The following is a 23,953-nucleotide window of genomic DNA, read 5'->3' as shown; positions in this document are numbered from 1 at the left end:
TTGGCTAGCTTAATTTCAGCGGTGAGTTCTGAAAACATTGAGACAACCATTTTCTTTTCAATTGATACTGCTTCTTGGTTCTTGCAAGTAGCATTTGTGCTTACTTGCACAAAAACTGCTTCCCTCTCATCAATCGTCATTAATCTCATATCATCAATCGCATCAATAACAAGTGCATCTGACAGTAAAGGATTTTGCAAGGGAACTTCACCTCTGCTCTTCTTTTCTGTTTGGCAAACAATATGAATGTGCTTACACATATTTAATTTAATACTATAGTCAATGCACATGAAAGAATACTGTTGACTGTACACTTATTTACACTTGCAGTTAACGTCATTGTCCTTGACAGAGCATACATCTTTAGATTTTGAAGGATGTTCTTCCCAACCACTGTCTACCTTAGTAATGAAGTCATCCATTAAAATAGACTTGTGCCTAGCACGAATGTCTTTTATTGTAGTAGTTACCTTTCCTTTCACTATCACAGTAAGCCTATCAAACAGCTTTGCAGTTACAAACGACGTCAGTGCTGATATACCTTTTTCGAGCCTTTTCACTTCCTTCACATTAGCATGTACATATTTCAAAGCCTTGTGCATACTCTCCAGGTGCATGTTGGTATTGAGTCCAACTTGCATCCTGTGACAATATGCCCAACAGTTTGCATTTTTTTCATAGTAGGTCATAATAATGACAAAATTGGATGTATCTGGATCACTATAGAGCTTCTAGAGTGCTTTTTGCAGTGATTTTTCAAATATGGAAACATCTCTTACCTGCATTAATGTCTTGACGAGCTTGTACATCCCAGTTCTCTTGTCCTTATGCAGAGCTTTACTGTTAATGTTGTTCCTTCATGCTCTATCCACATGCCAGGTGCCGTTCAAGTATCTTTTTAGGATGCCCCATTGCTCTGTTCCAAGTGATTGGGGCAGATCTGTCCCACCTGAGTCTTTACATAGTTGAAAAATATATTTTATACCTCAGTCGTTTCTGTTGAAATGAGAAATGTGCATGGAAATCCTTGCCTCATATCATCCAGTACTAGTATTGTGGTAAGTTGTAAATCATAGACATTTCTACCATCTGTCCCATTGACACAAATACAATCATTTCCACATTTTGCCAATAATTCACTTTGTGCAGTGTTGATTATTACTAACATGAAATCCTCACTTGTCAATTCCAGATGTTAGTCAGTGATTATTTTTTGAAGCTTACAAAATAATGCACATGGATTATCACTTTCCTTAATTTCTCGTACCCAAGCTTCGACGCTGATGGCATCATTTTGATGTCTGTCTGACTTTCAAACCAAATTTTAAGAAGCTGCAGTGTTATGCAAGTCCTGCAAATTTGTGAGATGTACCCTCTCTGAATTTGAATCCTGCACTGTTGATCAAATTTTGTCAAGAACAATGGGAAACAGTATTGCTACAGCAATGTCTGCAGCTATGCTTTTATGGTGTCAGATTCAAATGACTTAAGTCTAGATCATGTCCAACACGAGTGGACACACAATTGACAAGGCAATTTTCATCCTTATAGAGGACTTTCATCTCTGCAGGGCACTTTCCATCAAATGTGTTACTACCTGCCATTTTGAGGTGTCTCATCCCTTCACCTTTGGAAACAAACTGACCTGAATGATGGCAAACACTTACAGATTGAGCAATTGCCGACAGACTTTGTCACGGTGTTTGACGAATCTGGATTGTGTAGTATGTTCAATTTCCTCTTTCCACTTCAAAAATTCACCTTCACTAGTGAACTCCAGATTTCACATGTATTTGAAGACAAAAATTCACCTTCACTAGTGAACTCCAGATTTCACATGTATTTGAAGAGTAGCTTGCAAGTGATCAATCCAACACTTTTTTGACTCTGCTTCAAATGTATATGTCATACACTTCAACCTCTTCTCCAGCTTCATTATGCCACGAGTGTCTTGTTGGTCGAGTTTTAAACTTCTTTTACGAGTAAAACTCTTTCACATATCTAGCACTGATAGGAATGTGAAGGTTCATTATTTGTAACATGAGGAACCATTTTGTTAGACTGCTGTGGGTATGCTCTGGAAATATGCCGTCCGTTTTCCGATAATTATATTTGTTGCCACGAACTTCACACTTAAAAGCACTCTTTTTAAATGTTTTAATTATACACACTGCTAAGGACAAGATGGCAGTGGCTCTATTTCTGAGTGGAACGGGAAAGGAAACAGCAAGTACTGGTGCAGGCTACCCTCTGCTGTGTACCATATGCTGGCTTGCAGACTACCTATGTACATGTAGAATAGCATTTTACCAGGAAAAACTCGGGGAATTTCAGGAATGTTATAAAATTCCAAGGAATTCTGTGATCCAATGTAGCATTGAAATTCAGTTTTGCAAATTGCAAAATACCTAATATTTGAAAGAGTGTTACTTACATTGATATTATTCCACTTAAATTTGTGGTGGTTAAAAATTAGTAAAACAACTGCTTATGGCTGGTATATAGTACAGCTGAGATAAAGGAAAAGTCATTATTGTGGTACTCCGCCCAAGCTGCCGCCGCCGCCCCCCCCCCCCTCCCTACCACCACCTTTCCCTCTTAGCATTACTTTGTCAGCAATGTATTGATGCATTCATCCTCCTCAGACCTGGAATTGTCAGGAAATTATTTTCCAAGTTTGAGTAGCCATCCTGGAAGTAGCTTAGCACTCTTAAATTAGTAACATTGCTGTTGAGTGTTATTTTCTTTGCACTGAAGAAGTGATGCTGTTAAACTGAAATAAATTTGCAGGAGTCGCACTATTCCTCAATGTAATTTGAAATACAGCATGTGGAGTAATGTTCTCCTTCAGATGTATTGAGGCTGTTGTGACAGTCAAAAAGAAATTATCTATGTATTTGTTCTCTGCAGTTACCTACATCTGAGTTTCTGCTCACTATATATGTAAATACAGCGTGCGTTCCATAAGTAATGCGACCAATTTTTTTTCTGGTGCAACGGTTAAAAGGAGTCATGAAAGGAAAACATTGTGACACGATTGAAAGCATCCAGGCACGTTACATCAGCTCTAAAGGACATACCGGAAAAGGCATTCCAGGATGCCTTCCACGCATGGAAACACCACCTCCAGAAGTGTATTGACACAAGAGGGTGCTATTTTGAAAATTTTTGACTATTAGTATGAATATATCCAATAAATGATTTTTTTTTATGAATTTGGTCACATTACTTACGGAACGCACCTTGTATATGGAACTAAAACTATGTATCTACTCTGATCCCTGTGAGAGCTTAGAGCTTTTAAGCATATGTGTTTCAGTGCAAATGAATAACTCACATCTCATGTTTTAATCGATGGCATTTTCAGATCCTGTTTCCAATTTACTTTATTTTTGGTGTTCACTATTATTTGATTTACATAATGCCCACATGTCATATCCCTATCCTAATTTGTTACATTTTGACACCCAGTGTTGGGCATAATTTAATGTACACAGTACATACCCTTTTTTTATTTTTTGAGTTTACCTGATACTTTGTTGTTTTGTGTGACCTTTACTGAGCTAAGCAAATACTGCTCAGTTTTAGATTACTTTAGCCATGAGTGTTGTAATGTTTCACTCACACTATTATCTTTGTTTCACCAACTAAGTTGGCTCCCTGAAACTGTAATTGTACTGAATTGCCTTATTTGTTTCAAAGCTTTCGATAAAGATATAAATTTTGGATTTAGTGGGAAAAATGTTCTTGTTTTCTTGAAGTGTTTGGACTTTGATATTTCATTTAGTAAGCATTATTTTTAACTAGAGATATCTGACTGTAGGTCACTTAAAACTTAATCCCACATTTGTTTTATTCAGATGTCTGTAATAGTTATAAGAGTTTTACTGAGTCAATAAAAAGTATATCCTTACAGAATTTGATTCTTATTGACTACCTTGCCCATCTTACATAATCAAAATTACCCTTTGGAAACATGAAGTGATACCATTGAAAGCTCATCACTTGATAAGTAACTGTTAATGAACTGGTCATCTTAGCAGTGATATACACCTTACTAATGGAGTTGCATTGCTTCTCAGTAAAAGTACACGATGTATGGTCCCAGCTCTCACCCATCGCAAAAATCCGACTTTTATAATGTGCTGCCTGTATGCTTCTCAGTACCTGTGGCTGCCCCAGGTGTGAACTAATGTTGAGAACTGTCAGTGCTGTGTCATGATGTCTATGCTGTACGTAGTTCTTAACGTGTAGTTCTGCACTGAACACCCATGATTTCATCACAAGGGTTCTTTCTGGCTAATCAAAAATGCTCTGCAGTGTGAAAGGACACTCTAAATTGAAATCAAACAATGGATAATCCAGGATATAAGTTACATTAAGAAATGTATAGATTGATACCATGCAGATAAGCTGTAGAGTCCCAGACATGTATAGCAGCATTGTTTTTTTATGCCTGAGTTTTCAGCCAAAGGGCCTTCTTGAAATGTAGAAAATACACACACACCTACACAAACATTCATGCAACCACAACTCTTACAAATGAGCACGGTGTCTAGCCGTGAACAAGGCCTTTTAGCTGAAAGCACTCACATGTGCAGCAGTCATTTTGTTGTGCCTGTCTGCAACTCACTATCTCCCCTATGTGGTGAATTGACATCTAGCCTTTTCAAAATTAAAATATTGGACCTCGTGCAGCAACCAGTTTATAATACTTGAAAGTCCCATGGAGTTATGTGAAAACTTGTAGAATAATTTCCATCGTCATGTGCCTGCAGCTGGTGTGTTCACACAAGACTCGGGAACTGTTATATTGAACTTTATTTTTAATTACTGTTAAAGTGTTTGGAAACGAAGCTAAAAAATTCTCTGCATGAGAGGGGTACCTCGCATTATTGAGGTACGTAAAATGTTCCTGTGAGTATTGATTCTGCATAAAATTCCATTTAGGATCTTTGGAGCTTTTATTGCCATCTATTGTCAGCTTCTGCATCTGGCTAGTGGATATCCTTAGAGCATACTGTGATGAAATAATCTTTTATGCATACTACAGCCACCATACACCCGCATTTGTAAAGCAGCTGAGTCCTTAACTTGCTGAAGTGAACAGTTTTCTCAAGATACATTGTGCGTCCTAGTGCCTCCTTATGCCACTTCCAATCTCAACCCCTTGCCATAGGGGTGATATCCCTGTGGAAGATCTATGTGCAGGACCTGCCCAATCCACTCACCCAGCACTTTGTTTCTAGTCCTGTCACAGGCTTGCCCTACCCCATGGAAGAGACCTGGGCCTCCTTTGAAAGCAGCTGTGTTATATACCAGCTCTGCAGCAGTGATTGTTCAGATTCTTACATTGGTATGACTATCAATCAGGTGTGAGGGAGGATGAGTGGCCACCACAAAACTGGCCAAAAACAATGTGGACCACCTTGTGATGCAACATGCAGCTTACGTAACATATTTGGTTTCGGCAGCTATTTCACAACCCAAGCCATCTGGATCATCCCCTTCACCACCAGCTTTTCTAAACTGCTCAAATGGGAGTCATCGTAGAATGAAATTTTCACTCTACAGCGGAGTGTGTGCTGATATGAAACTTCCTGACAGATTAAAACTGCGTGCCGGACCAAGACTCGAACTCGGGACCTTTGCCTTTTGCGGGCAAGTGCTCTACCGACTGAGCTATCAGAGCACGACTCACACCCCGTCCTCACAGCTTTACTTCTGCCAGTACCTCGTCTCCTACCTTCCAAACTTTACAGAAGCTCTCCTGCGAACCTGCAGAACTAGCACTCCTGAAAGAAAGGATACTGTGGAGACACGACTTAGCCACAGCGTAGGGGTTGTTTCTAGAATGAAATTTTCACTCTACAGCGGAGTGTGCGCTGGGAGTCATCCTTATGACAAATTCTCCACTCCCGAAATCGTCCCGTCCTCAACATGAGCGAACCTACTGACCCCACATCTTCCACCCCACCCCCACTGTTTCCAGCCCCCTCTGTCCTGTCACCTCCCCCACTCGTACTATGTGCTGTTCTCAGCCATTGCATCCACTGGCCTTTTTTTTCTTCCCCGCTTCTCTCCTTTCTGCTCCCCGTCTCCCTCCCCTGCAGCCTCCCCATTCTGCACCTGTCAGCCCTATCCTGCCCCCTCTAGTTCCCGCATGCCCACCAGAAGAGCAGAGTCCTGTTTCCTCAGCTGTATCCCACTGTCCCTCCACCTTCCTGCCCTACTCTGGATTATTGCTTCTGTTCAACACGTTTCTATTGCAATATGGTGGGAGGTAGCAGTTGTGTATATGAGGTGTTCTACCTTGTGTGAATGTGTGTGCATTTCACTGGCCAAAAGCTTATATGTAACAGAACTTATCTTTGTGAAGGGTGTCAATCTATCCTTTTCATAGAGTTATTGACTTTACATTGTTAGGTTTGTATGTAAAACATTAATGGAAGATCACAACTGAACTGGCCAGAAGTTGATTGCAGGTACCTGATTAGAGCAGTGCACTCGCCAGTAAGGATTCTTCAGTCTTCCATTAATGTTTGAAAAACAGCTCACACTCAGCTGCAGAGTGAATGATTTTGCCTGAGACAGGACAATTGGAACAAAAATGAGAGTACTTGAAGGATATGAAAGTGATCTTCTGTGGGAATATATACTAGAAAGAAACACATACAGTTTTTTTATAACTCAGTTTAATTACATGTAGGTGACCGACAAGAGCTATCTACCTTGTTACTTTACATGGGAAATCTGTCAACACTAACTGCAGCTTGCTATTCTCGTGGTAACATATTTCTATTGAAGTGGACTATTAATGACATTTTATTACATTGTTGAGAAGAGCCCTTGTGGATGCAAATGTGTAATGATGAGTAATGTAATAGCTTTCTGATTTTGTTCTGCGTAAAAAGCTGTAATAGTGGAAAACATTTTTGTTTGGATCAGTGTTAAGTGGGTGGTAGCTTCAATCAGAGCAAAGATTGACACTAAGATGAACTAACCTAATTTAGATAAAATAGGTGTGGGAGTAGAGGAAGGGTTATTTCTTTGATTCTCAGAGAATGTGACGAACACTATTACAATAATGGGTCATCCTTGTAAACAACACAAAAGGAAAACATTTTCAACTTCAACATCCCTGATTTGTTACAGTCAATGATCCTGGTAAGAGATGAGAAATACCAATTTGTAGAGGTACGTGACAACTCTGGAAAGTTACAGGTTTGTAAATTCAGAAACAATGAAATTTACACATCTCAAGTTAAAGGCCTACATTGTGATCCTAATACAGGCACAGTAATGGAAATTTCTTCATTGGAAAATAAATTATTAGAGCTTTAAATTATTAGATAAAATGTCATCACTTCAAACAGCTGCTACTTTTCCCTCCCTACTCCAGGTTGTTGCTGGACAGCAAAGTATCCTGGAGTACAGTGGAACCTTTGTTAATATCAGTGTGTTGACTGGTGACGTCCGTAGACTGATATGTGTGTCTGTATATCTGCTGCTTCCAGTTTTATCTGCACAGTGCATATATCCACATGAAATTATTTTGTTAATACTGAAAACTGTTCATATGTTTGCAATGTTGTATTTGGGATCATCTTACAATGGTATAATAAAATGAAACTAGGTAACACACACACACACACACACACACACACACACACACACACACACACACATTATATAACATCGTGCCACCTAATATTCCCTCATATTTTATCATTAGCACTTTTGTTAGCAAAATTGTCACATTTGTATTATGGAATGTACAATGACAGGAAGCACAGTGGCAATACCTAACATCATATGATAGCAAACAATAAAAAAGAAGTTCTTGTTTCAGAACGATGGTTTTCAAGTCAGTCCTGCAACTGCATTACATATAAAGGTCAAGCAAGAGTATAGAAGAATTTTCAGGCGTGAGCATTAAGTAAGTATCCTATGAAAGTCTACAACAAACTTAAAGGCAAAAACATTCTAAACATGGAACTAGGGATACTAAGAAGTTACATTAAATTCATATACACAAATGTTATTACTCATTACAAGAGTTCATGGAAGATTAACTGATAATTTGAGCAGAATCCAAATGCAAATTAGCTTTATATTGTGAACAAAAATTGTCCATTATCAAGAAAGATACTTACCTATGCTGGAAAATAAGAAAATATAGATACTGTTACATAGACTAATAATTTTTAAAACTATTTAGATTCTAGTACATAATTTTTGACGTGTCTCCTGTACCATAATCACATGATTTGTGATTGTATGTTATGAGGCTAATAATTCACAATCCACAAAGTTGATAAGACATATATTTCAAAACATAACACTTGTTGATTTGGTTTCACCTGTGACAGCAACTTCTAAAGAAAATGTAGGTGAAAATGATGGCACCTGAACTTACATCAGATTCTTTAAACATAAGTACTCGGTATTTAGGTGAACAGCTTAGGAAAAAGTAGATCTCAGTGTGATGAAAAACAAAAACTGAAAACCGTAACCTCAAAGCTTGTGGCATATTTGTGTAACACAATCAGTGAAAGAATAATGAGCTGGAAATAATGAGAATGTAAAGCAACATACTAGCTGAGAGGTAACTTTCAGAATTAGGGCAGTACGTGTGACAAAATAGCCGGCTGTTGCGGCCAAGCGGTTCTAGGCGCTTCAGTCCGGAACCACACTGCTGCTACAGTCGCAGGTTTGAATCCTGCCTCGGGCACGGATGTGTGTGCTGTCCGTAGGTTAGCTAGGTTTAAGTAGTTCTAAGTCTAGGGAACTGATGACATCAGATGTTTAGTCCCATAGTGCTCAGAGCCATTTGAACCATTTTTTGGTGACAATACAAATTCTGGCTGAAGTTCTGCAGGGGAGCCAAATCACTGTATTGCTGCCAGTGCAACCCAAACTTTGTGTATGTGATCCAGACAGTTTTAAGGTTTGCTTCTGAGTTTTAAGGATGGAAATAGAATTTAGCAATGCAATTAAGAACAATGGTTTTGGCTATATAAAGCTATGTAGTACTTGTTTTATGCCATTCCATTCTGCTAACATATTTCTTACATCCAGGTCCCAATTATTAACTATGGATTGGATTCAGTTTTCGTTCCATAGACCCAAAAATGAGATGACTCATGGGTGTAGAACAAGTCAGAAAATATCAAATAAACAAAACATTTGAATACTCACTACCCTGATCATTTATCAGGAGGTTGTCAAACTGTGTGAATAAATTACAGTAAACTGGAAATGCCAATATTTATAGACTAATACACTATCAGAATGAAACACAGATATGCACTTTCAATAAAATTGTCATACACAAGACACCTAATCTTGACTGTTCTGACCAACTGCTGTCAAAACCAAAATCTAACAGACATTAAAGTACGATAAGATGGACTTTAATGACACTGACAACATTATGTACAAATGTTTAACAATAGGCAGCTCTAAATCTCTCAAACAGTAGAGAAGAACTAAAATGTAATCTTGTATCTGCACTAAGCAATCAGTCACAAGAGTTCACAAGTAAAAATTCACCAATTACACAAGCAAGTACTAATAACTTATGTCATGTACCTAAATGTCTGTCTGCATTATCTCACCCTTATATTTAATTCTGATGAGGTATCAGAAACAAACAAAGACATTGATTTTGGCTTGTTTATGCACAACATTAACTTTAGACAATCAAGATGATAATCTGCATCCTTGGCGTTTACAACCAATAAATATTTCCCAACAGAATTTCTTACAATAAGTGAGTTGATGGTTATTAACACTCACTGCAGTTAACAAATACCAGATTTCTTGTATACTGCAGACAAAAGCCCATGAATTTTATTTTTGTTTCTTATTGATGATTTTTCAACTCGTATATTCAATATACATATTTCTATTTCTTTAATAATATGCTCTTTTTACAATGGTAACAGAAAAGCTGAATTTCTTCCATATTTCTGATTTTCTCTCTTGTTTTTATGACTGGCATATCTTTGATACTAACAACTTTGATGTCGGGACATGAAGCAGACCATGGGTGGGGCTCACGATATGGATAGGTGTGGACGAGGGTGAATGAATGGGTGGGACTTGTGCAATGTCTGGGGCTGGTGCTAACATTATGTACAGCGGACTCGACTCCAACTCCTGTGCGTTCCTGCTAGTCTGGTCCTCCACTGCACAGTTAGACATCCTGCTGAAACAGGAGAGAAAAGCAACTGACCAGATAACGGATATACAGAATGGTTCTTTGTTGTGTTCCCTTCCCGACTGCAAGTGCTTCACAGAAATCTGAAGAGATTTTATGCCGTTAATAAATAAAACACAGAAGTCTGTTGCAGCAACTAAGTACGCACTTGTAAACACCCAGCCACACACAATTTCTTACTTTACAGTAATGTCGGTAGAATGGAGAAGGTGAGCAATCTGTCAGAGTTTAACTGAGGGTCAGCACGAGCTGAAATGTCGTGTGTTCTAAGAGTGCTCTGGTATGTTTCTTCAACATGTGGCGAACCCAAGGTGAAACCGTGTCCGTACATCATCAGGGTGTATACAGGGACAAGGAAAAAAAATTCCCGGATTATTCCCGGATTTCTCCCGGATATCTCATTTACAAAATATGCTTTTTCCCGGGCGACCTACTGTCACTTAGCACAGAAAAAGTTCCCTCGGAACTGTAAAACTTATCAATCCTTTGAATGGTTAACGTTTTATATAATCGCGTAGAACTTCCCGGAAAAAAAAGAAAAGCCGGAGCAGAGAAGTTTTGGAAAGACCTTTGATTTGCAGCAACATATCCGCTGCATATTTTCGTATTACGAAAGTATAAATTCGAATTGCACCAAACACAGCTTGTTAGTTTCCGGAGCGTTGCAACCGAGGTTGTGATGTCCTTTAGTAAGCGAGTCATATCTCAAGCCACGAGATCTCGCCAGCCGATGACAGCAGCTATTCAGAGCATAGGGCACGTGTTATAGTCAGCCACTAGCAAGATTACTGGTTACATAGCGCGAACACACAAGAGGAAAAGTTAACGGTTTACATTAATGTACACAGTACCGTATATCTACAAGAAAAGCTAAGCTTTCACGTGTAATATTGGTCTTTTTTTGGTGTGATATACTTTAAGATACATCACACAAATGTGCCAGTAAATTTAAAATTGTGACATAAATGCCTCGGCTCGAAATTCTTGAAGTGGCTGGTCCTCAAACTGTTCAGTTTCGAACGCTCTGTGATTTAGATATCCATCCCACTTTCACACACGTAACATAATTCATCTTGCGTAAAAAGAAATTTACTTTGAAAGTAACGCTTCTCTAACCACCGTTCGCAATACTGTTAGTTATAGGTTCGATTTACCAGTTGCCAGAGAGCGCCAAAAACGAATTATTGTGCGTGTGCAACTGCAGTGGTGTAGGAAGCCCGCATGTTCGTGTGTATAAAGCACTAAGAGAGCTTACACTACACCATAAAAGAAACAGGGCATCAGAGGATACTCCAAAAGGCATCAAAATTTCGTGAATCATACTAAAATGCATAATTCGGCTTGAAGTGCACATTGGTTTTTTCCAGATTCACAATGAAGTAGGTCCCATCTGACATTAAGCTTTTCAGTGTGGTTTTTGGGATGTAAATTTTCTTGGAGTACCAGTACTCTACGATCTCATGTTTGGTTCTTTATTATGGCATAATGCCATACATGGCAGAAGATGATAACGTGCACTTGAAATTCACCGAACAGTTGGAAGTACCCAAAATTGTTAAATGAAACACTTCGTTTCAAATAAAATGATCGCCTCAGCGGAATTTCTTTAGCAAACTTGCAAAAATAACTTCATTCTTCTGCAAGGCGATTAATGCTCGACTGCTACTAACTTGGAAAGAAAATAAAATCAGAAACTGAAATTAATAATATATTGTTGCCCTCTGTAATTATGTGAATGCATTTTAATTCACTTGATAGCTCCCGGCCACAGAAATCCGTTTTGTTTTCATTTGACCTGGGAGCTGTACGCGAAGAGAAGCAGCGAAATCACTTAACGTAAACACGGGTCACGTGGAGACTAACCCCCTCCCCACTACAACTCAGACAACTCTGTGCAAGCGCGAATCTGGCAGCTAGGGCGCGCGCGAGAAAAATTTTTCTCGTTTGCATCTGGCTGCTTGCTGCTACTACCGATGCAGTTAACAGCCAAACTTCAAGAAGCGGGAAGCGAGAGAAGGTACTGCTTATACGCGAGTCAAATGCGCATGCGCAACAAACCGCTGGCAACTGGTCAAACGAACCTAATGTGAACAGTTGTGACGTCATGCTCATAGCAAGCAGTTTATTGTTACGAAGAATTACAGTCTGCGCCCTACGGCCTTTAACATATTTTTGCTATCTGTAGACGCTTGTGCGTGCACGGTGTTTTGTTGTCGTAAAATGCACATTTCCTTTGCCACTACAGTTTTATTTTTTTCCCTCTCGTTTATACACTCCTGGAAATGGAAAAAAGAACACATTGACACCGGTGTGTCAGACCCACCATACTTGCTCCGAACACTGCGAGAGGGCTGTACAAGCAATGATCACACGCACGGCACAGCGGACACACCAGGAACCGCGGTGTTGGCCGTCGAATGGCGCTAGCTGCGCAGCATTTGTGTACCGCCGCCGTCAGTGTCAGCCAGTTTGCCGTGGCATACGGAGCTCCATCGCAGTCTTTAACACTGGTAGCATGCCGCGACAGCGTGGACGTGAACCGTATGTGCAGTTGACGGACTTTGAGCGAGGGCGTATAGTGGGCATGCGGGAGGCCGGGTGGACGTACCGCCGAATTGCTCAACACATGGGGCGTGAGGTCTCCACAGTACATCGATGTTGTCGCCAGTGGTCGGCGGAAGGTGCACGTGCCCGTCGACCTGGGACCGGACCGCAGCGACGCACGGATGCACGCCAAGACCGTAGGATCCTGCGCAGTGCCGTAGGGGACTGCGCCGCCACTTCCCAGCAAATTAGGGACACTGTTGCTCCTGGGGTATCGGCGAGGACCATTCGCAACCGTCTCCATGAAGCTGGGCTACGGTCCCGCACACCGTTAGGCCGTCTTCCGCTCACGCCCCAACATCGTGCAGCCCGCCTCCAGTGGTGTCGCGACAGGCGTGAATGGAGGGACGAATGGAGACGTGTCGTCTTCAGCGATGAGAGTCGCTTCTGCCTTGGTGCCAATGATGGTCGTATGCGTGTTTGGCGCCGTGCAGGTGAGCGCCACAATCAGGACTGCATACGACCGAGGCACACAGGGCCAACACCCGGCATCATGGTGTGGGGAGCGATCTCCTACACTGGCCGTAAACCACTGGTGATCGTCGAGGGGACACTGAATAGTGCACGGTACATCCAAACCGTCATCGAACCCATCGTTCTACCATTCCTAGACCGGCAAGGGAACTTGCTGTTCCAACAGGACAATGCACGTCAGCATGTATCCCGTGCCACCCAACGTGCTCTAGAAGGTGTAAGTCAACTACCCTGGCTAGCAAGATCTCCGGATCTGTCCCCCATTGAGCATGTTTGGGACTGGATGAAGCGTCGTCTCACGCGGTCTGCACGTCCAGCACGAACGCTGGTCCAACTGAGGCGCCAGGTGGAAATGGCATGGCAAGCCGTTCCACAGGACTACATCCAGCATCTCTACGATCGTCTCCATGGGAGAATAGCAGCCTGCATTGCTGCGAAAGGTGGATATACACTGTACTAGTGCCGACATTGTGCATGCTCTGTTGCCTGTGTCTATGTGCCTGTGGTTCTGTCAGTGTGATCATGTGATGTATCTGACCCCAGGAATGTGTCAATAAAGTTTCCCCTTCCTGGGACAATGAATTCACGGTGTTCTTATTTCAATTTCCAGGAGTGTATTTTATTGCAGTAGTATCATTCTCCAGTAGCAGGATACAATAACATTCTTTGCTAGAGAATCAATTCTGCAGTCAAAACTACAAAAATGTAACTGAAAGCTAAAACAATGAAAAATTCCCGGAATGCCGAAAAATTCCCGGGTTTTTCCCGGTTTTCTCCAGGATGAAAAAATTCCCGGGTTTTTCCCAGAATTCCCGGTTGTCCCGGGTCGTATACACCCTGATCATGGAGTTAGGTGGCCACCCCTCATTACATGGACTTTGAAGGTTGGGCACACTGGTAAAACAGGATAGGTGGTGGACTGTGGTAAAACTAAAATCTGACTTTAATTCTAGACAGAGTACAAGTGTGTCTGAATGCACAGTGCACCGAACTAATACTCCTGACAATTAGCCTCTACAACTGTTCACCCTTGCATGTTTCAATGTTAACACGACATTGGCAACTACAATTGAAATGGGCACGTGACCATCGGGACTGTACATTGATGCAGTGGCTGAGCATTACACTATCTGACAAATTACAATACATTCTATATCGTGCCAATGAGATGGTGGGAACCTGTCACCTTCCAGGGGAAGAGTTCCTCGACACGTGTAGTGCTGGATGGAGACAAGCTGGTGGCAGCTCCTTTAAGCTCTAGGGAACATTCACTCGGGCAGCCGTGGGTCCAGTGGAGCTCGTGCAAAGGCACCTCGATGGCCATGGGGTATCTCAACACTCGTTGCAGACCGCATACTGCAGTGCCCCCAAAATTTTACCAAAGTCTGGAAACATTTATGTTCCAGCCATTTCGAACACGCGTTATTTTAAAGCAGGGCGTAAGGATGAGCATGGGATACTGCGCTCATTTATTGTTTGTGCAGGCGAAACTGGAAGGGAGATAATTCGTCGGCGCTGGCAAGTGTTCAGCACGACCTGCCAAGAACAAGGAAATACGGCCCGGAAGTTATGTGGCCAGCTACGAAGCATAATGTAGCATTGTATTGTTAAAAAACAAATCGAGAGACTCGAAATAGTGACTTTATTACACGTCGAACTGCTGTCGAGAGTACGTGAACTGGACATGGATAGTCAGCCACGATTAAAGCTTATGTATTAAGTGTGTTCAAAAATGTGTAATTAACTGATTCTGGGTGCCCGGTAATGTGTGGGCTTAAGTCATAAAGTTTTTTTTTTTTTGTACAAAGGGGAAATAAATATGTTCTGGTGCATTGAATGATATTCCAACAGTAGCGTATTTTTAAGTAAGAGAGAGAGCGAGAGAGTGAAAATTTCCCCTTGCTAGCAGTGAAATATTCAGAGAAGTGTCTGGTGCTAGCATAAGACATCGGCACTGCAAGAAAGCAGAACCAGCATTCTTCAACAAGTAAGTCCACGAAAACGCTTAAGCTGTATAGAGAGCGCTTAAAATTACACCGGGCCACCGCGATACACCCCTTCACGACAATCGTGTTTCCCAACAACTGTGGCATTTTTCAACAAGATAATGTGCTATGTCACAAGGTCAGGAAGGAGTGTGATGAAATACTTCAAGAACACAGTGGCGAGCTCAGTTGATGTCATTGCTCCCAAATTGCCAGATATGAAGCCGAATGAATGCATCTGGGATGTGGTTGAACGTGGCATCAGAGCTCATCCCCCCCCTTCCCGGAAGCTATGGGAATCTGGTGACTTGTGTGTGCAGATTGGATGCCAATTCCCTCTAGTGACCAATCAGGGCCTCACTGCTTCCATCCCGTGACAGGTTCCTGCTGTTTTCTGTGCCAAAACTGGACATACCTGCTACTAGGTAGGTAGTCATAATGTCCTGGCTGCTCGCATATTCAAGGGATGACCACTGAAAGATCACAGATCAATTTAAGTAGGTGCGAGATATACCATTGCAAATGTAATACTGGTACATTAACAACTGGTTTAACCACCATGATGTTGAATTGTCTTGCACAGATGCCGGATGTCAGTTTATGCCTGTTGCACTTGGTTGGACAGTAGGGGGATGGTTAATGTTGTTTGTGGATGATGCTGGAATTGTCATCCGAAATATGCTCAACTGAAGACAGATCTTGTGATTGGCATGTAGGGTTACAACAGCAGTATGTGCGCAAGTGTTATTCTGTCGGAAAACGTGTCCTTGAATGCCACTACAACAGGCCGAATCACTAGACTGACAATATTTTGCAGTCAGGATGCCTGGGATAACAAAGAGAGTGCTCCTGCTGTCATAAGGAATCGCACCCCAGATTGTAGCTCCACGTGTAGGTCCAAAGTGTCTAGCACACAGAAACATTGGTTACAGCTCAGCTGGCCGCCTCGTAACCAACGTGCGGCTATCACTGGCTCCGAAGCAGAACCGGCTTTCATCAGAAAATACAACACCTTCCAACGAGTTGTCACTCGACACCACTCGCGTCAAAATTGGCGGTGGTTTGTGGAACGCACGCTACGGTGCGTCTGGCTCAGAGCTGTCCTTGAAACATTGTCAATCGAGTAAATTTTTACGAATCGGGGTATCTTTGTACTATTTACTACTTTTGTTTCAAATGCCCATCATTCTACCTACTTGCTTTATTTTACAGTAAAAGAAACAGTTTTATTTCCTCTGTAATTTCTAGTTAGTATTTCAATTCTTTTCCATCATCCTACAAGCTCTTAAGTTTGTGATTATTGTTGAATGGTATTGGCTGTGAAGAAAGCCTGTGATTATACTGTTTTAAGTTAAAGCCAGGCTGATACAACTATTTTAATGCTTCGAAGTAAAGCTGCAATACTGAATTAACAATTGTTTGCTCTTATGCCTTATTATTGGAGAGTTTCCTTTTGGCATTATTTAAATCTACCCAGAGCATTAGACATAGGAAAAAAACTGTTTTTAACACTGGTATAAAGTTAACCTGAATGACTGTGTAACTACTTTGTACCAGGATTTTTTTATCCTAGTAGGGCATAATAAACATACATATTCTATTCCCTAAATTCTCAGTAGCTATAAATGTAAATTGTTTCAATGTTTGTAGTGACATGTAATTTATTCTGTGCCACAAAGTTACCTCAGTTCGTTGTGACAGATTTGTAACAGTTCATTGTGCCACTGTGGGGCCAACTGCTGCTCAAATTACTCCTGCAGATGCAGTACAAAGCGCCAGCTCCACACACTGCACACAATGGCCCTCCCTCCCTGTAGTGCCACATGGAATGCAGTCTTCTCGCAACTGTACATTCTCATGACCACCGCTGCCGGCAATCATGTACAGTGGCTGCACTCCCGCCGAGTCTTTCCCCAATATCGCAGAAGGAACATCCAGCTTCTCGTGGCCCTGTTACACAGTCTCATTCAGATTGAGTGTGGTGCTGATAAAGGTGTCTTTGAAGCATTAAATTCATTCTCGACTAACATCAACTCACCGCCTCCATGTCTGAGGTAACTTGATGATCACAACGGTTACAGCGTGTACTTAAAGCAAACCTAATTTACGTCCTCATAGTGGCACAACTAGCTCCAATCTTACCCGAATTGCATGTAATTTGAACAGAAATCACATTTCAGCTGTAGAAACATACCTACCGACTTTAATTTCTGTCACACAACTTGTAACGAAGCAGGGTTGCCCACTGCTATCCTGTTTTGGTTTTACACTCCTTCAGTAACTTAGTTAAGCAATGAACTTTTATTCTTTTTTCATTTTCACTACTCAGATTCGGACTACAGATTCTGTGGCCTTCAGCCTCATAGTACAGAATTCAGAAATAGTTTAAATAAAATTCCCACAGTAAAATCTATTATTTCAGTACATTCTAATGTCTATTCTGAAAGTAATGAGCTAATCAGTTTTATTGGAAATGCATACTATTAACAGTTATAGACAATGACGTATATTGTGCAATACATATTAAGTAAAATTTGAGTGAGCTAATAGATCAAATTCAGCTATAAGACTGCATCCAAAAGAAAGCCTAAATTTTACTGATTCCAGCAAAGTGTTTAAATTAACCTAAAGTCTATTAGTTAAATAGATATTAAGACTTAAAATCTGTAGCCTGTATGACTTTCAGTGCCAATTGTGACCAAACTTGCAAATAATTCAGAGATCTGTTTTGATACTTTTGCTACCTATATTTTTCTATGTAAAATGACTCCAGTCTCAACTTTGTAAGTGCATTAATCAAGAATTAAGCAAATTTGAATATGTAAAAATTATTGTTCACGAGGGCTGCCGTGGTTATAAGTCGGGAATTCCTACGGCGGAGGCATAAGTTAGTTCTGCGTATTTAAATTGATACAGCTCACTCGTGTTATTTAAATAATAAAACCCAATAGTTAACTTCAGAACCAGTTAGAAAGGATCATTTTAACCAAGGGAAATTATAAACTATAATATATTAACAGAAATAGTCAAATATTCAAGTGCTCGTCTATATAAGGTCCGAGCTGGTGCTGTTCTCAGTTAGTTCTCTGTCAGATTCTCTTGGAGCAAAAGTGCGCAAGTCAGTTAATTTTCCGGTCGTACCAAAAAAGTGTAATTGTGAACTTTGTTAAAGAATGGATGTTTTCGACCTGCCTAATGTGACAATTAAGTGTAAGAGGCCTGGTCACATTAATATTGTGTGTGCGAGTAATAACTAATAAATCGTACTGTGGTTGACATAAATGTTCAACAATGAATAAGATCTTTACTTCTGATTTTGGAAAACTTAACCGAGGATCCTGGCTTCTTAATGTCAGTGTGATTTAGATGAGACGGACGCAGCTACCAGGAAGACTATATTCAATAAACAAAGCACGGTAGGTCGAAAACACTGTGCACTATCTACTGGCTGAGGAAATGTTTCAATACCGGTACATCCTGTTGTGACGTGAAGTAGCACTAATACAAACATGTCCCGGCACATTACATGTGGTGCCCAATGGTGAGGAAACAGCCCGTCACGTTACAAACTCCTTCTTGGTGCTGTGACTTTTTTTTCCATCATTGCATTTTTAATCCAGTGATTTTAATTTTTTTAAGTGCAAAGAAACTGTTTGTGGATGGCAGGCCATCCCCCCCCCCCCCCCCCCATCCCCGTAACTTGTGCACACAAAATAAAACGAATTTCCCCCTCATGTGTGGTCAAAGAAAGAATGCATACTGTTCTTGGAATGACCTTAGTTTACACACCCATCTGGTAGTTCTGGGGGTAAAATAACAATTTTATTTGTTCAAAACAGCTATCAGCATTTTAACCACTATCCACAACAAACAATATCATTTACTTACAGACATTACATGTTACAGATGGGACATAGCTTTGACAAATGAGTACAGTTACTTCAAATTCGGAGCAAACAATTGACACCCTTAAGACCTTCACATTTTTCAGTTGTGTTGAAAGTGCCCAGTTACCTGCAAGTGATCAAAATACAAATGAGTTCACAGCATTTTTTTTCCGATGACAAATGAGCACTAGAAGAATAAACTTTCATCTACATACTGGACACAAATACTCACACATTGTAATATTGCTAGGCATCATACAGTTGTGTGGTCTTGTTTGGTTGCGTTGGAAGTGCCTAGTTACCTCCACGGAAGCAAACCTCACACAGGTCCACAATTTTCTGCAAGAGAGTGTGTGCACATAAGAAACATATTGAAGATGAAAATTATTCTTGTTCATAAACAACTATTCTGATTATGAGCAGTTTAACAATGTACTGTGTTCTAATGATGTATCACTTACCAGCAACAGTATCTAATCACAAGTACCATTGGCATTCAGAAATATTAGTTTTTCTATATTCGATGACTTGAGGCGGGTTCTTCTGTCGTTTATTATATGTCCAGTTTTTGAGAAGACCCTCTTACAAGGCACAGAAGTTGCTACAACATTTAATCTCTCTTGCACTACTTTTGCAATGGTTGGGTAAATGAACTGATTTTGTCTCCACCATGCCAGGGGATCTTCATTTCTACTGATGACTGAGCTGTCAACATACCTCTGGACCTTTACAATAGCATGACTGTACTGTGCCCTATGGCTGTGCATGTTTCACTAGCTTATCAAATATGCCCCACACAGAGAAGGACTGTTGACAAATTATTTGGCTCAACAGGTTGTTGTGAAGGCTGTCTGGCCTACATTTTTCCAGCTTCTGGGCAACAATATTAACTAACTGTTCCTTTGTGTTGTCTGCTGCTGCCTGGTTCTGAAATACCAGCAATTTGAATCATGTATCCAGCAGAGTAGCAAAGGCAATGGATTTGCTCTGCTCAAGATTCGAAAACCGGTTAGTAAGCCCCTCTTTCAATGCATCAACAACTTTCATTGAAACTTCATGTAACCGCATTTTGGCTATTTCATCAATCATCACACACTGCCAGAAGGCCATGTGTCAGGACTATAACCTGAAAATTGAGACAAATATGCTGAAACTACACAACACACAAGGAAAGTATACAATATAATGATATTGAACTTACATGAGCCAAATCAAGTAAATTATTAACTTACCAAGCTGCCAGTTGGGTACTCCTCTGCACTGAGCTGCCACGAAACCTGCTCAAATGGTTTCAAAATCGAACACAGTTCGGAGCAGATTTCCCACTCATCATTTGACAGTGATGCAAGTTCTGTGAGCCTGTTACAGAGGGCAACTGTAATTTTTACTGTCTCCGATAATTCAACAATTGTTCTGTTGGGATTTTAAGAGACACTCTGTTGCACTCCTGCTCCTTTTAAACAAACCTACAATTGTCTTGACTTTCTGGTGGACTTCCTGAACATTTTTAAGTGCATCCTGCACAACTAAATTAAGTGTATCGGCATAACAACCAAAATGTTTCCACTTGAGAATGGTGGAAACTGCATTTTTCATATATGGTGCATTGTCCGTGACCACCATTAAAATTTCGCCACAGAGACTGAATTTTTCTGTAATTTTAGTAAAAGCTGTGGATAAATATGGGTGGGCTCCACAGAAATGACTGCATTCCAGCAGTACAGACAGTAATCTGAAGTGTTCATTTACGAAGTGTCCAGTCACAGCCATATAACTTTCGTTAGAAGCTGATGCTAAACAGATTGTCTTTATACCTTTCAGCTTTTGTTGTACTTTCTCATTTGCTTCTGCATATGCTGCTGGCAACATTACATTTGTTACAGCCCTTCTACCCGGGATATAGTAAGCGGGGTTCAGTGCACATACAAAACTACGAACCCCTGATTCATTTACAATAGAGCAAGGTTGATAGTTTTTTGTGAACTGACCCATTAATTTGCTGTCCACCTTCTTCTTTTGAATCAGTCCCACCTCTTTGGGAACGTATTCTGTGATGGCTGTCTGATGCTGTGATGTGGAGGGAACTGCTTCCCCCAGTGTGCTGCTGGCTGTGGTGCCTTCTTCTGGCAACTCCACTGCAAGAGAGGCTTCACCTATCAAACAATAAGTTGAACATCAACATACAGATTGGGTAAGCAACAGAGGAAGGGTATACATTTGGAGTACAATTTACTTTCCAAGTACTGTATGCTGATGACATGACACTCATCACTGATGGAGAAAATCAGACAGATGTCTTAGAGTACAACAAAGTTGTAACTGAAATGAGCAGTGACTGGTTCAGGGCCAATCAATTATCAATAAATAAAATAAAAATGGAGGTAGTTTGCTTCACCCTAAAGACATTTAAACAAGACACAAAATATGTTAAATTACTGGAATTGCATTTACATCACAAACTCGCATGCGATAAGCATATCAATCACCTGTGTGGCAAACTTGTTAGAACTCTCTTCCTACTGCTCAACATGAGATGCATTATTAGTAAACATTTATTAATTTCTGCATATTTTGCTTGCTTTCATTTACAGTTGCAGTGTGGAATGCTGTTTTGGGGTAACTCAGTGAGTTCAAGTACCATCTTGAAGTGGTAGAAGAAAGTGGAGTATGTTGCGTGTAGCAATACTTTAAAGAACTGAAGATAATGACTCTGCCTCATATGTGTACCTACAACTGTTCAATACATGCTAAAGGAAACATAATGAATTTTAATTTAAGTTCCCAAGTCCATGCCCATAACATCCAAAATAATAGTAACCTAGATCTTGATACTCAAGACTGACATTAACCCATAAGAACTGAAAGCAAGCTACCAATAAATAGTTCGAAGCATCCCAATGAAGTGTGGTTCAAATGTATGCTATACTACTTAACTGATGAGCTTCTAAACAGTGACACACGAAATATGCAGTAGCAATAAGCAGGTGGTCACTACATAAAGAAGTATGACTATAGGTATGTGACAGTAATGTATAAGCATTCACACTTTTTTCTACAGGGTACTTAAGATAACACATAATTATAGAAATACTTTTGTATAATATGTGATAAATGTAATTAACTACTACTGCTGCTGCTGCTATGTTAACACCGTGTAGTACCACTGTAATTATTATTATTTTATTTATACCATTATTTCAGCACATGTATCTATTTGTCCTGCACATAAATACTTGCGTAATTATATTTTGCTTTTATGTATTCAACACACTGACGACGCCAATTGTATGGATAACATACCGTAAGGCAAATAAAGATTCTACTCTGTTCTGTTACTTATACGTGCAATGTAAACCTTTCCTCGCGTCACTTCAAGGTTGAAATCGTATGCCACAGTAATTGTGAGCCACGTGAAATACAATACACCATTCTGATTTTAAATTACATTGCACTTCACTCTATGTTCATTTGGTACAATCAAAATCAAATCGCAGCCTTGAGTTACACTATACAGCAACAAATGTGGAACTAGAAAGTGGAAAATGATTTCTGATTAGTGTCTGACATAGAACATAAATTTCAGGAAAGTGAACAGCCACATTCTAGTGTATGAAGTGCAAATAGAGCGGGCTCACAGTTTGCTTTGCAACCTGTTACACAACGCTATATATTTTTTACCTCGAATTTTATACTTAGAGATGAAATCAGAAGCTGAGATCTTCATTATAAATCGGACAGTTAATGTCATGTAACTATTCTAGCAGCAACTGCGCTATTTCCACAGGAAATAATCGTGTTGGAAAAAATTATAAGTGGTTCCCTGTGTAAATGTTGTGCGCGCATGTTGGTAACGGCTGCGTCGATCATTTATGTCGAATTCTTATTGGCTATGGCTACCACGTGGCATTGCCAATACTGCAGCAAAATTTCGCACAATTCAAGTGCCACGAACGGCGAGAATATCTCATTCAAATTTCAGTTAAGCTCGATGGGGATTATTACACTTACAAACGCAGATACCATAGAGGGAAAATTTAAAGTACAAACCTAGCCCCAACAGTAAATTTTCTAAATGATCTACTTAAAATATCATACAGCCTACCATGTTGTTTTCTTGGTATGGACAGTGCTGTTTTAAAAGGGTGCAGACAAAAAATAACTAAGCATCCCATGAAACAATCATCAATTGTCGTAACATACCTAGCTCTGGCAACACAGGGTCGATGGATCTTGAAGAATTTGTCGCAAAGTTCACTATTATATACGACCTTTCGATATGTTTCTTCAAGTTCGTCGTGCTGGTGCTGTACAACAATTTTTTGCCGCATAAACCACATTTCGCATACTCTTGATCCAGAATAGTGAAATGATTCCACAATTCAATCCTCCGTGATCGCTTCATCTTGGCAGAAACAAGAAGTAAACCCTTGAACGACCAGAGACGAAACCGAAGAAAATCAAGAAATACTGGAAATCCATGTTCCCACTCCGGGAATTTTCAACTAGCCGGGGAAAATCCCAGTGACGAAGACCTATAACGGATGGGATCGAATCAGCTGCCTAAGTGCCTACAACATACGCTGCCGTGGTTACATTCTTCGACCATATATCGATCTCATGAGGCACAAGGTTCTTATAACGAAGTACGAAAGTCGATCAACAGATTGACGACAAAGAATGTTAACGGCGCTTTTTAGTTGCTACTTGCGACTTGTCACTGAAATTCAGAGAGCAGTACGAAATGCGGGCAACAGATGGCTCACAACATTGGATGCGAA

General features: G+C 40.4%; 1 protein-coding gene and 1 long non-coding RNA gene across 8 annotated transcripts; both read right to left on the bottom strand.

Moving 5' to 3' along the window:
- Positions 1 to 553: 553 nt before the first annotated feature.
- Positions 554 to 3,905, bottom strand: LOC126108526 (uncharacterized). The gene is made up of 2 exons (XR_007523544.1): positions 1,812 to 3,905; positions 554 to 1,761 (listed from the first exon to the last, which is right to left on the bottom strand). It is a non-coding gene; the product is annotated as an uncharacterized LOC126108526 (long non-coding RNA).
- A 2,991-nt stretch (positions 3,906 to 6,896) lies between these two features.
- LOC126108523 (uncharacterized) lies at positions 6,897 to 23,732 on the bottom strand. Of its 7 annotated transcripts, none has more exons than XM_049913798.1 (6): positions 23,376 to 23,732; positions 20,408 to 21,328; positions 19,637 to 20,301; positions 19,408 to 19,514; positions 19,177 to 19,302; positions 6,897 to 6,914 (listed from the first exon to the last, which is right to left on the bottom strand). In XM_049913798.1, the coding sequence occupies exons 1-2, from the start codon at positions 23,575 to 23,577 to the stop codon at positions 20,577 to 20,579; spliced, it is 954 nt and encodes a 317-aa protein (XP_049769755.1). In that variant the 5' UTR covers positions 23,578 to 23,732; the 3' UTR covers positions 6,897 to 6,914; positions 19,177 to 19,302; positions 19,408 to 19,514; positions 19,637 to 20,301; positions 20,408 to 20,576. The 7 variants fall into 7 exon arrangements, 4 of the variants coding, with proteins under 4 accessions (XP_049769755.1, XP_049769754.1, XP_049769753.1 ...); XM_049913797.1 differs by lacking the exon at positions 6,897 to 6,914 and adding an exon at positions 8,122 to 10,213; XM_049913796.1 differs by lacking the exon at positions 6,897 to 6,914 and adding an exon at positions 8,122 to 10,210.
- Positions 23,733 to 23,953: the final 221 nt, after the last annotated feature.

Source organism: Schistocerca cancellata, chromosome 11, assembly GCF_023864275.1.
Source record: "Schistocerca cancellata isolate TAMUIC-IGC-003103 chromosome 11, iqSchCanc2.1, whole genome shotgun sequence".
Classification (NCBI taxonomy): domain Eukaryota; kingdom Metazoa; phylum Arthropoda; class Insecta; order Orthoptera; family Acrididae; genus Schistocerca; species Schistocerca cancellata.
Note: the sequence above shows the minus strand (reverse complement) of the source record. Positions and strands in the feature narration are given on the sequence as shown.